The sequence below is a fragment of the Rhinolophus sinicus genome, chromosome 1 (assembly GCF_057876585.1).
Source record: "Rhinolophus sinicus isolate RSI-liver-muscle chromosome 1, RSI-T2T, whole genome shotgun sequence".
Taxonomy (NCBI): domain Eukaryota; kingdom Metazoa; phylum Chordata; class Mammalia; order Chiroptera; family Rhinolophidae; genus Rhinolophus; species Rhinolophus sinicus.
In genome coordinates, this window is record NC_142501.1 from 35,523,360 (window position 1) to 35,538,114 (window position 14,755).

The 14,755-nt window shown below is 34.6% G+C and overlaps 1 protein-coding gene across 10 annotated transcripts in view; it reads right to left on the minus strand.

The window, feature by feature from the left end:
- The window catches only part of SLCO1A2 (solute carrier organic anion transporter family member 1A2), a 64,498-nt gene that overhangs the window by 15,782 nt on the left and 33,961 nt on the right, over nucleotides 1–14,755 (minus strand). For all 10 annotated transcript variants that reach the window (XM_074325943.2, XM_074325945.2, XM_074325942.2 and 7 more), the window contains 6 exons: nucleotides 12,039–12,171; nucleotides 8,229–8,329; nucleotides 5,659–5,805; nucleotides 3,502–3,600; nucleotides 2,713–2,934; nucleotides 118–282 (listed from right to left, as the gene is read on the minus strand). In XM_074325943.2, coding sequence (XP_074182044.2) covers nucleotides 118–282; nucleotides 2,713–2,934; nucleotides 3,502–3,600; nucleotides 5,659–5,805; nucleotides 8,229–8,329; nucleotides 12,039–12,171 — 867 coding nt within the window. The remainder of the gene's footprint in view (nucleotides 1–117; nucleotides 283–2,712; nucleotides 2,935–3,501; nucleotides 3,601–5,658; nucleotides 5,806–8,228; nucleotides 8,330–12,038; nucleotides 12,172–14,755) is intronic.

Sequence of the window (14,755 nt, forward strand, 5' to 3'; positions counted from 1 at the left end):
GAGGCAAAAATATCTTAACAGATTTCAATTTAGGAGTTTCTTAGACCCGTCATCACACTGTTTATCATTTCATGGGGGGAAAATGCGGGCTAGTAGTTCAAAGAAGAACAAACATACCAATTAGAAAGACTGCTTCCGAAGTTGATTTTCCATATTGCTGTTCCAGATATTTAGGCATGAAGAATAACATACTAACAAATGCATTAAATTGTATCACACTTACTAGTATGAAAAGCATGTAAATTGGGTTGCAAAAAAGACTTTTCATGAATGGTACAAAATCTGAAATGAAAGAATAACAACAATGTCAAACTAACTCAACTTTGCATTTTATGATTGACTTTTTCTGAAACAACTTCCCCTCCAAATTATGTATTTCTGTTTTATAATGACCATAGTGTTCATTCTTTCTACCCTTTAAAAGCTAAAGTTATATCATCATTTTGGTAGCTTCTGCAAGTCAGCGACACAGCTGACTGGGTAAGAATCAGAGCACAATAGTTTTGCAGACACAAAGTTACTATTGTGTCTTGAAAAACTATAATGTAACCAAAATATTGTCTGTGTTCACATCATTTCCTTTCACCCTTCTCTTTTTCCTTCTATTAACACCCTCTCTTTTCTAGATATCATCTAGAATGAAAGATGCTGGTCCTATTCTCTAAAGTCTGGCAAGAAATCATTTTGGTAAAGAACTGTACACTCAAATATTAATATTATCACTCCTGAACTTTTAAAGTAAAGATATATGTGGGAATTCATGGGATATAAATTTTCTCAAGTACCAGGTATTTTTCTGCTTCTTCAGAACAACAGTTTTGATGTTCACAACAAAATGTGTTTCAAAATACCTGTGTGTCTTTAAAAATACCAATTCCCAGGTCCCACTGCCTGATTCATTAGGTACATATTAAGGACCATGTAAATGATTTAACCAAAACTTTTCCCTGTTTGTGTGGACTGACAAAACTCAGAGCCCAATTTGTGGCCCATCTCTAACAAATGTTCTGGGTCACACTGCTGCCATTTTGGGTCAAAGTCTCACTTATAGTTTTTTCACTTTTCCTGTCTTCATTTTTTCTGTCTTGATTTCCTTACCTATTGTGTATTATCCTGGTTTGTTTAGTAAACTGCCTAAAATCCATTCTGGAACAAAGTATCAATAAAAAAAGCAAATTGGAAGAGGAAGAGGCACAGCTTAATGCAAAGAAATGAATGGTAGACTGCATCTAGTGGCAGATGTCATGTTTATAAATAAAGTACATGGCAGTGGTGAGAGCTGTGTTCAGAGCTCTTTGCAACTTTTTAAGTCACCCATTTTGTTGGGTGACTTATAGATGAGTGACTTATATCCTAATAGATGAGTCTCGGTAGTTTGAATTCCTTTCTATATGTCTTATACTAAGCTAAGCTCTTTCCTACTTTTGAAATTTGGTCTTGCAGACCACAAACAATATTCTATGTTAAAATTCTCTATCAGTCCGTATCATCCCTTTGAGAGAGTTGTTAATATAATCATGATGACTGAGGATTTTCAAGATTTTACATTGACTCTTAATGATATGAGAAGTATTAAATTATGTTCAATTGTGGTTTAAGTGAATTTATAATTGTTAATAAAAATCTTGTGCAAAATGTTATTATAAATTATGGGTGATGTTAGAATTAACAACATCAACAATAGTAATACTAGTATTAGTAATAGTAATAACATGTGCCTGAGCTCCTGTTACCCTCACACAACAACAACAACTTTATAATTTTAACTACTATTGTTGTCTCCGTTTTACAGGTAAGAAAACTGAGCCCTTTCCACCTTCTAAATGAACACTGTTTAAGAATTCCAAGGTCCATGTCATACTAATTAAATACTCATACTAATTATATCAGACCTCTTGAGAATACTACAGAATTTCCAGGCATCAGTAATTTTTAAAATTTCCCAGGTGATCCCAATATGTGGCCAAGGTTAAGAATCAGTATTCTTGAATACTAAGTACTTAGACTATCTTAGCTTAGTTTCCCACAAAAACACCTTCTATAAATTATACTTCGAGTTTTGATTGACAATCTACACATACACACAAAAAAATCCTGTTACATGAAATATGCTCCTACATTTGTTGGACAACACTATGTGGTTCAATATTACCTATATTATATATCACATGACAATTATTATTATTTTTTTTTTTATAATTTGTTTCTTGGGGAAGATTTTCTCTTTAAGAACCATGATTCTTCCTTGAATCAAATATAGAGAATTATGTGATCTATCATGTTTCTTTTTCTGCCTTAACTTCCAGGAAACTCACAGCTAAACTTTTTTTTTTTTTTTATTCAGAACTATACACTTATTTGGATCAGCACATATTTTTTTTTCTTCCTTTTGTTCTCAGTTTGAATTTATTTTTTCAAAATTAGACCTTGAAGGCAAATGGGACCAAATAAATAAATAATAAATTTACTACGTGCCCAGACTGACATAAAATTTTATATAAATACTGATCTGAAAAAATTCAGCTTCCAAATTATATGATTTATTTCCAAGTTGTAGAAGAGGAAGAATCAGACTAGTTAGACATTACTGATTGCTGACTGTTAATGACAAATTGTCTTAATGCAGCCTAGCATGTTATAGCAATAGACCAAAATACACATCTCTGTAAAATAAAAAGTAAATTATATGATATTTAAAATGTTCATATTTGCCTTTAGTGATCCTATCATTTTCCTTCTTGACCTTTTCTCTTTGTTTCTCTTCTTTGTCGTTTTTAATGATGTCAGCATTATCCTTTAGTCCTTCCATTGCAGGTGTTTTGGGCAAAAAGAAAAAAGGAATGGCAGTGAGCACATTCACCCCTGCACAAATCAAAAGGCCAAGCCACCATGCACCAACCCAACGAGTATCAGTGGGAGTTATGGTCAGATCAGCTGTAAAAAAAATATATACATTTTGAATTAGCTTTAGTCATTATTTCCTCTATGAACTATAAAAATTTAAATTACTATTCTTAAGTTCTATCCCAGTATAGAGTTTGTATATGACTCAGGCATTCATAAATCTTGTCTGACAATGTATAGAGTTATAATATTGTCTAGCAATAAATTAGTTTGGCCATCTGTCCTATCATGTAAGGTATTTATAAACAGGTACTTTTAAAATAACTACAAGGTCTATTTAATTACACACAAATGATTGCTTGATTAAAAGAAATTCAAACCTATGCGCTTAAATCTTTTGAGAACAAGAAATACGGTCTTGGTGCAGTAGAAAGAGCACTGAATTTTGAGTCAGAAGATCAGCATTTTATCTTGCTTTCCTGCTCACTGGTGTGAAATATTTAAAAAATTATTTAAACTCATCCACTTTAGTTTGCACTCCTGGAAATTATAGTTTATCTAATTGATGGTCAGGTAAAGCAACAACAAACTGTGATAGCATACCTAAAGTTGCTTTGTGTACTCTAGATACTATATAACTAGATTTTAATGAATTACCTGTGTTTACAGATCCAGTGTCAACATAAATATTTGCACATAATGAGGATAACAAAAGTCCAAACAAAGGACCAATGATAGCTCCTGTTTCTATAATCCCTAAAAATAAAGGAAAATATGAAGTTATACTATAGATATAGATCCACATAAAGAATCCTAATTCCATGAAGAGTCTGAAGACTGAATCATTTTTGCTTTAGACATTCAACTTGTAAAAAAAATAAGCTTAAATATTCCATTTGTAAGAAAATTAAGGTCAGGATAACAAGTTTGTTTCTGTAAACGTTGAAGAAGGAGCCTCATAATTTACAGCCACTTTCTCTTTGTCTCCAAATTCTCTTTTGCTGTGTCACAGGTAAAGATTTGCTGGAGCAGCATTGCTAGGATCATGCTATTTACAAAGCCACAATATACAGCAAGATTCTTCCGAGGCTTTCAAAGCCATATTTTTAGAAGAAGTCTAAGTCAATACCATGTTATAATAAATTTCTTATGGCATACTCCTCAGAAAAGCTTCACTCCCAAAATCTCCAACTTGAAACTTCCTCTGGCTATTCCTTACAATTATTGATACTTATCATAATCTCCTTTCTTATCCTTCACATTCTTATTTTCCATTCCCATCAGTCCCCTATCCTCATAACTTCTTACTTATCTGGAATTTCATCATCGGTTATCTCATAACTTGTCCATAATTCAGAATCTATGCTGCATCCTCCCTGCTAACTGAAAATCCAGACATGAACTTCCTTAACTGTCTTACTCTTTACTTCAAAATATTTCTTTGCCCATTGTCTCTGCCTTCTCTGAAGTTCTATAGGCTAGTTTACCCTATACACACCTGATTATCTTTTACATTAACACTGTCTTCTCTGAGGACTTGCTTAGACAAACATCCCTTCTCTTGTGCTTGTTCAAAGTCCCCCAGTCAATGATATCTACAGCATCTCAAATCTACCCTGCTTTCTTTCTTTTCACTACACTCTGCCTCTACTTCCTCACCAGTCATTCACACCGCTCAAATCCTTCCACATTTTACTCAAAATCATCTCAGGTAACACCAGTGATCTCTTGCCACTTTTCCAGTGTCATTTTCTGGCCCTCATCCTCCTAACTCTCCATGTTATTATACTTGACGTTGCTGGACAACTCCTCTTTAACATTTGCCTCCTAAGACATTCACAAAACTATATATTTATGGTTTTACTTTTTCCTCTACGACGACTCCTTCCTTGATGTTTCTTCCTCCTACTCCACTAAGTAGAAGTGTTCCTTAGTATTTTATCCAAGGACCTCTGACTATATGGCTTCCCGCAGCAACCTCATTTCTCCCTCTTGCTTTCATTTACTTTCTATGTATAGATGATTGTCAAACTTTATCGCTAGCCTTTCTGTTCTCTCCTAAACTCCAGAATCATCCATGGAACATTTGAAAAAAATATATGCTGCAAGAATGTTTATGAGAAAATAATAAGAGAAAATACTAGAAATAAAACGACCAATGAAGAAGTTATAACAATCTACAAATGAAATAACAAAGATCTGAACAAAAATAGACATAATGAGGGGTGGCCAGATGGCTCACTTGGTTAGAGCCTTTGCTTTTAACGACAAGGTTGCCAGTTCGACTCCCACATGGGATGGTGGTTCTGTGCCCCTCCCACAACTAAGATTGAAGGACAACAACTTGACTTAGAGCTCATGGGTCCTGGGAGAAATGCACTGTTCCCCAACAAAGTCTTGAAAATACGCACTGTTCTCCTTCCCCAATAAAATCTTAAAAAAAAAAACAGACATAATGAAAATAGTGACAAAAATTTTGAATATAAGAGACACTTTTAAGAAAATATTGGTAAATCTCTTTAACAGATTGGACATAGAGTAGAGCTAAGGATCTGGAGGAAACGAAGAGAACTCTAAGGGTACTAGATTAGTCGTATTTTCAACAGCAAAAAAGATTTAGCAAAGTGCTTACTTGGAGTTAGCTCCAATTCAACAATGTAATTGCTCTATTCAACAATTTTTTATTGATGAACAACTGTGCCCAGGTACTCTGCTCATCATTCCTGTAATCACTGAGTTCAAATAAATAACTAATATCTATCATCAAGGAACTTACTGTCCTGAAAAGAAGCTAAAGCAGATTTTCAAACTCACCAATATATAAAGGAGAGTTTTCAGATTTGGCAAAATCTTCTATGTAGGAAATACCCAAAGGCATGATGGGAGTTTCACCAATTCCACGAATCATATTTCCTACTAGTACATACACCCACATTAATGACTTAACTTCCTTCACATGTTCTGCATTAAAAGAAAAAAAGACATTGCATTAGTGTTTGCATAGTAAAGTATAAGCCATAAGTATAAGTTTTTGGTAAGTATTTCACAATTCTTGTGTAACATGGCACCCTGTAAACAATGTATATTACCATGCCAGTAATGACTCATTGGAGCGTACCTCTTGCATTTGCTGAGAGTACTGAGGTTATGGCCAAGTACAAGTGGTATGCTGGAGCTACTTCCTACTGAGTTGGAAGAAAGGCGTAGTATACACATCTCTTCCCAATTCAGCGTTTAGTGACAATACATTGGTAGTTGGTACTCTGTTTTCCCGAAGATGAAACCTAGCTGGACCATCAGCTCTAATGCATCTTTTGGAGCAAAAATGAATATAAGACCCAGTATAATATTATATTATATTATATTATATTATATTATATTATATTATATTATATTATACTATACTATACTATACTATACTATACTATACTATATTATATTATATTATATTATATTATATTATATTATATTAAAACCCGGTCTTATATTATGTTAAAATAAGACCAGGTCTTATATTAATTTTTATTCCAAAAGACGCATTAGAGCTGATGGTCCAGCTAGGTCTTATTTTCGGGGAAACACGGTATTTACACCACAGAAATTGGCAAATACTGATGGTCAGAGCTTTTTTTTCCCTCGAGAGAACCCATTTACCAACAACTACTGGACCCAGTTAGCTGCCATGAGTGTTATCCCATTTCTATACTAACTTTAGGGAGAGAAAAAAAACATAAATTTTCTCCCTAGAATTAATACTATATTTATAAGATTTTAATAAGAGCTTCACTAAAGTTTGAATTCTGTACAGCTTTAATTAGTTTATGGACACTAAAATTATTTAACTGCATAGTAATGACATTTTCCCTATAGAGCTTACTGTGTACTGTAACCACCAAATAACGTTTGATAAAGAAATTCACCGCAATTCTTGAAGCAGCAGCTGCTTAGTAGAATAACAAAGACTAGGCCAAGGGGAACTGAAAGGGATCTCTAAAGACCTAGCCATTTCTGTTCTAAGCCAAAATAGTTGTCAAGCCAGGAGGACACTCTGTGGAGTCATGTTTTCAGGAAAGTCAACACAATTTATTTTCATCTGCTATAAACTGACTAGGTACCACCCACAGATGTGAGGGTCCTGAGCAAGCCGGTTCTGGAAAGTTGTTGTGAGGTCCAACTCTCAGTCATTCCCAGTCCTGAAAATTATAATCTCCATTTCTGAGTATTCATGTTTTTTGTTTTGTTTTGTTTTGTTTTGTTTTGTTTTGTTTGTTTTGTTTTTGTGGTGAGTATAGTGACATGTGTCTAGAGATCACCCGTAAACTCGAGGCCTACTGTAGGGCAAAACTGAAAATATCAGATGATCAAAGAATCAATGCACTTTCCTGAATACTCACCAGACTGGGAAGTTTTTATTTATTTATCTGCTACAATGTCAATTAAAAAAAAAAAAGAAGAAGAAGGAAATAGGACCTGTCAGTCTTTGGCAAAAGAAGAGAGCACAGGCCACTGTTGATATCACTGTTTTCCTTTGTTTCCCCAGGAGGTTCCTTTGGCTTACAGTTTCTGAGACAGCTCTTCTTACACTCCTTGAAACTATTTGGGGTCCCTCTGATTCAATGCTGGCAGTGAAATTCCCAGCCTTGGGGAGTGCTGTAACTTCCACTGATATGAATCCAGCATAAAAATGTCCCCATCACGGGAAGAATAAGTTCTGGTCTGAGATGAATCAACAGGGTTACCCCCAGACTAAGTAGCACCAGATTATATAACACATTAAGGGGCAGAGAGTGGCACGTTGGTGACTGGAACTGCAGGAAGTTAGAGGTACCACTGTTGCATTAGACTGTAAAGTAGTGTCTCTGGTAAAGAGGGAGAAATAGGGCACAACACAAGTTTCTAGTTCAGTAGAAAGAGAATAGAATAAATCAGAACTATAGCATACTTGCCTACTTTCTCTGCTACAGATCAGTGACATAACACAGATCTTTTGAACTTTCTGTTTCTTTTTCCTATTTGTTATAATTGTACAGACCAAATTATCAGTATAAACCCATACTCCTAAGATATTTTTCTCTGTGGAAGTAACTATGCAGTGGTCTTCGGATGGATGTATATGATGTATTTTTAAATAATCATTTTAAAGAGTAGACAAAGCAGTTTTAATAAGTATATTCTTAATAGAGGAATAACAATTCTCTATTATTAAGCATTCCTATTCCCCTCAGGGATCCCCTCCAAAAATCCCTGAAAAAAAGAAAATCTCTTTTGTTTCTTTACCTTAGTCACTTAATTGAACCCTATTAATAACTCATTTAAAACCCCTCCCTGGAACGTGTTGAGTTACAAATTCATTAAACAGAAAACAATAAAATGAAGTTAACAACCTGATGGATCTTCTGTTGGTCTGAAAATCTGGGTTCCGTTTTCTACACACAAAAAACTGGTTGAGGACAAATTGAGTGAAACTGTAGATTCATATTCATATCTGTATGAACACAGGGAAAGCATGTTTATATTAACAACCTAATGAGGACAAGGTGAACATTGTGCAGAATAATTCCTGGTTCACTTAAGACCAAACATCCAAGTTCACTAAAGAAGAAGTCTTTTCATCTTTGCCACTTAATCATCATACATTAATATCATCAAAAACCTTGCCACTCACTGGAAATGTGCAATACCTTGACAGCTAGCTTTCAATGATCTACACATGGATGACCTACCTTTTAGATTATATAACATCAACTTTCTGTGGTGTTTGGGTGATCATTTCCTGGAATTAATTACTATGGGATAAGGAACAAAAACTAAGAAAAATAATAGACTCAACAAAGTATAATTAAGAAGATAAAAGCTTTGGAGGAAAAATACAACAAAACAAGAGTCCAACTTTGGATTCTCTGAGATTTGCTCATAAGAAATATAGCCCTATTTTCTGAGAATCCAAACAATAATTCCTGCATGTGTTCATTAAAGAAACATAACATTTGCCCCTTACTGTAATGAGAGAGCTTAGGAGAATCTCAAACACTGTGACAGCACAATGTAATGACTTTTTCTCTTCTCAGAAGAACGAAAGGATTAATAGATTGTGACCATTTACCTTAGGCAAATTACCACAAGATCCACATACCATTTCTCAGAAAGTAAATTATCCTAAATTATGCAACAATGGAGGAAAATACGTCCAGTGCATTCTCTCTTTTAGTTAGAAATTATGTTGAACTAGTTTCTATATTTCTATTAGATAAGAGAAAACCAAAAGAAAACTTGCCCTCTGAGTTCCAAATGAACTAAAGTGTTAAAATACCTTCTCCTTAATAACTGAGCAGCCATGCCAATAGAATTTGGCTGTGAAAGGTAGACAAAGGCTTCTGTCTCCACACCATTATCCCATAAGACATGCCAGCTTTAGGCAAAGAAATAGCACCTTTAGCAGGGGGTGAAAAGAAATGTAAATAATAGCTGAATATTACTCAACATTGTCTTCGATAGAATAGGAAATAAAAGGATAGTAAAAACTCTGACTAGAAATTTCTGATCCCTTCAAAAGTACCTGAGGAGATAAAGTATCTTTTTCATTTAACTTATCCCCTTAAAATGTAATAACTCATTCAAAATCCATTCATTCCCAAAACATTAGCAAAATGACAGTAAATAGATTTTAAAATGGAAAAGGAAAAAAAAACAAACATAATGCCACAAAGATAAAGAGAATGGAAGATTTGATAAGAAGAGAGAGTTTAATAAGGTTTTAAAAATGGGAAATAATAAGTGAGTGGTCACTGAATTAGTAGATATGAGAAATGCAATCCTAAGTAAGTGCCTGCAAGGGAGAAACCAAATATGTGCCACACATCCCTGGACAGTTTCAGGCAAGACATAAGACATTTCTAAATGTGGGAGTAAGCATGGTGCAAAAAAATCAAGAGGATTGGGTTAAAGTGTATATAAGGAGCAGTTAGACCGTTATAGATACCCTCTGCCTTTCCAACTGAAAATGGTCTTTGACTCTAGAGAGACTGAACAAGCACATTGAAGACAGGGAAGACATACAAACAACTGGGGATATTAAGTTTAAAAAAAAAAATACATTCTAAAAACCCCACCTGGTTAATAGCCAACTTTCCATCTTCCAGGCAGCAGATTAGAGAAGACTTGCCTAAGATCACTGACAGGTTATGGCCATTCTGAGACATCTAAAAATCAGCCAGTCCCTGTGCAATCACCATACAAAGAAGTATGGTTATTAATCAAGTCCTACACATTTATACAGAACTTCCAGTTAGGTTGTTGTTGTTATACTTCTCTTTCTGAAATACGAATAGATAACCAAGAACCACCAGATATATGAGGGAAGGCTATCAGTAAAGACAGAGACAAAACAAATAAAATCTGTACACTAGAACAAGACAGAGACAATAAAAACAGATGAAGAAAATTTAGATGGTGAAAAAACATTACACTTTTGAAAGAAAACAAGATGTTCCTTAAAAGGATACATTCAAAGAATAAGAGTCCTTGGAAATTAAAAATGTGATAGAAATAGTTAGAAATCCATTCAAAGGTTTGGAAGATAAAGTTAAAGAAATCTCCCACAAAGTAACCAGAAGTCAAGATGATAAAAAACTTGGAAAATAAAAGATGAGTAAAAATGTAATTTTAATCCAGAACATACAATATTCAAGTAGTAGAAGAGAAAGAGATAAATAGGGGCAGTGGGTAGGTGGGATATTATCAAAGAAATAATACACATAACTTTTCCAAGTGTCTAGCCTGACGGCACCTGGCATAATGAAAGAAAAGGATTTACACCAAGAAAATAATCATGAATCCAGACTTTGGAGCATAAAAAAAAAATCAAAAAAATCCCAGTAACTCCCAGAGAAAGGAAACTTGTCACAGGGATGAAAATGGCATAAGATCCCCAACAGTAACACTGAAAGCTAGAAAACATTGGAACAATGTCTTCAAAATCCATAGGGAAAATATTTCCAACCTAGAATTTTATACCAGCCAAACTATAAATCAAGTGTGAGAGTAGCATAAGCATATTTTCAGATATTCAAGTTATTGAACTTTTTACTTCTTTAAACACTTTCTCAGAAACCTATTAGATAATCTTTTCCACAGAAAAGAGTAAAAATAAAAAGGAAAATAGAAGATATGATACCCAGGAAATAAGTAACTGAACAGAGAAAAGATGCAACGCCAATTCCTAAGGATAATGGTGAGGAAAAATTTCAAGAAGCAGCCATGTAGCAGGCCTAGGGAATCCCCAGTTTAGATTGCAGATGGCGAGTTGATGGTGTCAGGAGAGGTATCTCCAAGACAAAAACAAAACCCTCTGATATGTATGAGTATATTGAGAAGATGTTGCCCTCCCAGTGGAGAATTTGGTGGGAAATTTAAAAAAAAAAAAAAAAAGAATCAAATAAAAAATGAGGCAAGTATTAAATTCAGGGAAAATAAAAAGTGATGTAAGAAAGGAATGATAATGGATGGTTCAGTGATGGAAAATACGGACATCATCATACACATGGAAAGAATAAATATAATTTTATGGTAGGAAGTCAGGTATATATTACATAACACTGAAGTATCAAAAACTAAAAGAATAAACATTTACTTAGAAATATGGAGGCAAATAGCAAAAGAAAGAGTGAAAAGAGTTGCAAGGAGTTGCCTCTGGAAAGCAGTAATATGGGCTATATCAAAGGAGCAAGGGACAACTCTTTTTTCAAGATAAGCCTTTCAATATAATTTTATTTTTACAACTTTGTACACCTATTACTTTAGTAAAAACTGAAATGAAAATCAACCTTCAGACTGGCCTGTCTCTTTGTGACCTACAATTAAACAGAACCTCATTGTAATTAGAAATATCTAAATAGTTCCAAGATACGAGTAATCCTGATTTTTGCCAGGTTCTAAAAATCTTTTCATCAGATTCAATTCCATAAAAAAGGTGTCCCAAATCTCTGTTTCATAAATTGAAAATTTATCTGACTATGTAAGTGGAAGTGAGGAAGCCAAGAGCACAAAATAGACTGGTGGGACAGAATCTGCATCTTCTGGTTCCCATTAGAGTGCTCTGTGTTTTTAGGAAGCGTTGTTCCTAGAAAGGAAATTCCAAGCTTCATTTCTTGCAGTTGAAATTGAACGTAAAATGTCATCAGAGATTGAATGCTTACCGGTCCATGAGGAAATGAGGTAGAGATTGTAAAAAACATCCTAGGCCCATAACCACACATCCGACACCAATCATTATAGGTCTATGCAATTTGGATCCAAAGTAACTCACAAATATAATCAAAAAAAGATTTCCTAGGAAAAAAATTGAGATAAAAGTAAATATTTCAGTAAGTATAAACAGCCTCCTTCAACCATTTACTACCTAGCATTTATCATATAAACACTATCTGAAATACTGGGATTGGGACTAGGGATTCATGAAACAATAAATGAATAAGACACAATCCCTGCCCTAAAGGAAGGCTATTTCACAATGCTGACAGGTATATAAACAGATCTCTGTGGATCATGAACAATTAAAGAGGGCTGAGAAAGAAGCCAGTGGAAGGGAATGAAGAATGGATCTGGGACATTTTAAAGGCTGTATTTGTGAGGCTGTATTTGTATTTTAAAGGCCGTATTTAAAGGCTGTATTTCCTAGATAGCATTAGGAAATGGAATGCAAAAGTAGGTGTCAGACTGTATGTCACCTCTGGCTTCCTCCTCCATGCTTGCTTCACAGAATATTATAATGTTTTCCTATGCTTTAAAAGAGAAGCAAAAGTCAAATTCAGATAGATAAATATTTTATAAGTTATGATTCATATGTAACTTCATATTAGTCAACATAACCAAGCCAGAGATCTATGTTTATTTCTACTTCTTTCCTTAGAAGTGAAAAATAGTGGATTCTCCACTTTTCCAACTGGTCTTAGAAGTTAGTCTGGAACTGAGGAATAAATATCTCAATGAAAAATGTATCCCCATGTCTTAGGATGAAGATTTAGGATAAAGAAACTAATTGGAAGGCCCCATTATTATGGGAAAACCCTTCATAAGTATGGAGTAAAGGGACAAAAGAGTCAAATATATAAATTCTCAAATTATTCATTTTTAATTCAATAATCAATATTTACCCTGATCATACTATGTAAAAAGAAAATCTCTGTGGTGAGTTTAAGGATTATAAAAAGTTTTTAACCACTTCCTGAAGGAGTTAATTTTCTGAGTGGTGTTGGATATTTTGAAGACTTTTCTTTCCATACTCTAGTCTGCCTTGTAAGTATAGGAGATGTCAGCCCCTACATTATTTTGTATGGAGAAGGCTTCTCCTCTTAGCCACAGCAGCCACATTGACCCCTCTAGGTTTCTAAAATCCCCATCATCTGGTAACTAGACTTCTTGGGGCGATCATTTCACAGTATATACAAATGTCAAATCACTATGTTGTACACCTGAAACTAATACGATATTATATGTCAATTATACTTCAAATAAATTAATAGATAGATAGATAAAATCCCATCATCAAAGCCGTCAATGTTGAAGGTATTGTCTCCAGAAGCCTACTGTTTGAAATCTATATTTATTTTTGAAAAGAGAGAAAAGGAGGTGATTTCCCTCCTCACATAAGGGTCAGTTCATCTTTCAAATTGCCTTGCTCTGTCAATATAATAATCACCACAAGAGGGAACAGGAAAATATAGATAACTTTTTGTCAAGGGTATGGAGAATGCTGTCTGTAAATATTACTGAGGAAAGGTAAACAAAGTGATACTTTTATGGGCAACTGTAAATTACATCTCCTTTTCCTCTCAACGTATTTCAGATCTTCATCATTCTCCACAAGCCACCTATCACCATTCACTTTCATGGTTAATATTTTCTACTTTGTTAAGAAATTTGGGGCAATCAAACATGAGGATGTCTGAATTTCCAACCCTATGGCCTTACCACCTTCCATCAGTTTCAGAGGTCCGTGGTGCCCAACTAAACATCCAAGGTCAAACACACCACCTGGGAACTTCTATTCTCTCCAGAAACTTACTCCAATAATGAAACTATTTTTCATATATTTAAGCCTTTTTGTCTATACTGGATTTTAGTTACAGATCTCCTCTAGTCTCTCTCCAAATTAACATTCATCTGTATTCTTAGGTTCCACTTCTTCCCCTCCCATTTTCTCCTAAAGTCACTGTTCTCTCTCTATTCTCTAGGTTCTAAATCTACACTTTAGCTGAAAGTGCCCTGGCAAAGATCATCAATTATCTCCCTATTGTAAAACCCAGGGAATACTTTTCTATTCTTATCTAACTGGATATTTCTAATGGTTTTGATAATTAGTTTTCTTCTGAAAATTTCTACTCTCTTGGCATCTATAATATCATCCTCTCCTACTTCCTTCCCCCTCTTAACTTTTGGACTATTCTTTCCCTTAATATTTCCATGGTTGCTTTCTTCCACCTGTTCCTTAAACATTGATGCACCTGAAGGATCCATTCTTTCTGCATTGTACTTTTCACCCTATACCCTCTCCCTGAATAACCTCATCTCTTCTCTAGTTTTAAAAAACACCTATTTACTGACTAATCAATAGTTGCAATCCAGACAGTTCCCAACGGTTCAGACACATATAACTACAATGTGGACATTGCTACCAAAGGACTCAGGGGTACTACTACAATTTGCCTAAACAGAAATGATCATCCCCATAGCCACCACCATAGTCTTGTTCCCCTTCCCCTATTCTCTGTCAGCACCACTATCCACTCCATTGCCTAAGGTGTCACCAAGAGGGACACCCTCTTTCCCCATCCACCACATCCAATCTGGCACTGAGTTCTCTGGAATTGAGCTACTAAATATTTCGTAGATCACCCTTTTCTCTTTATTTTCA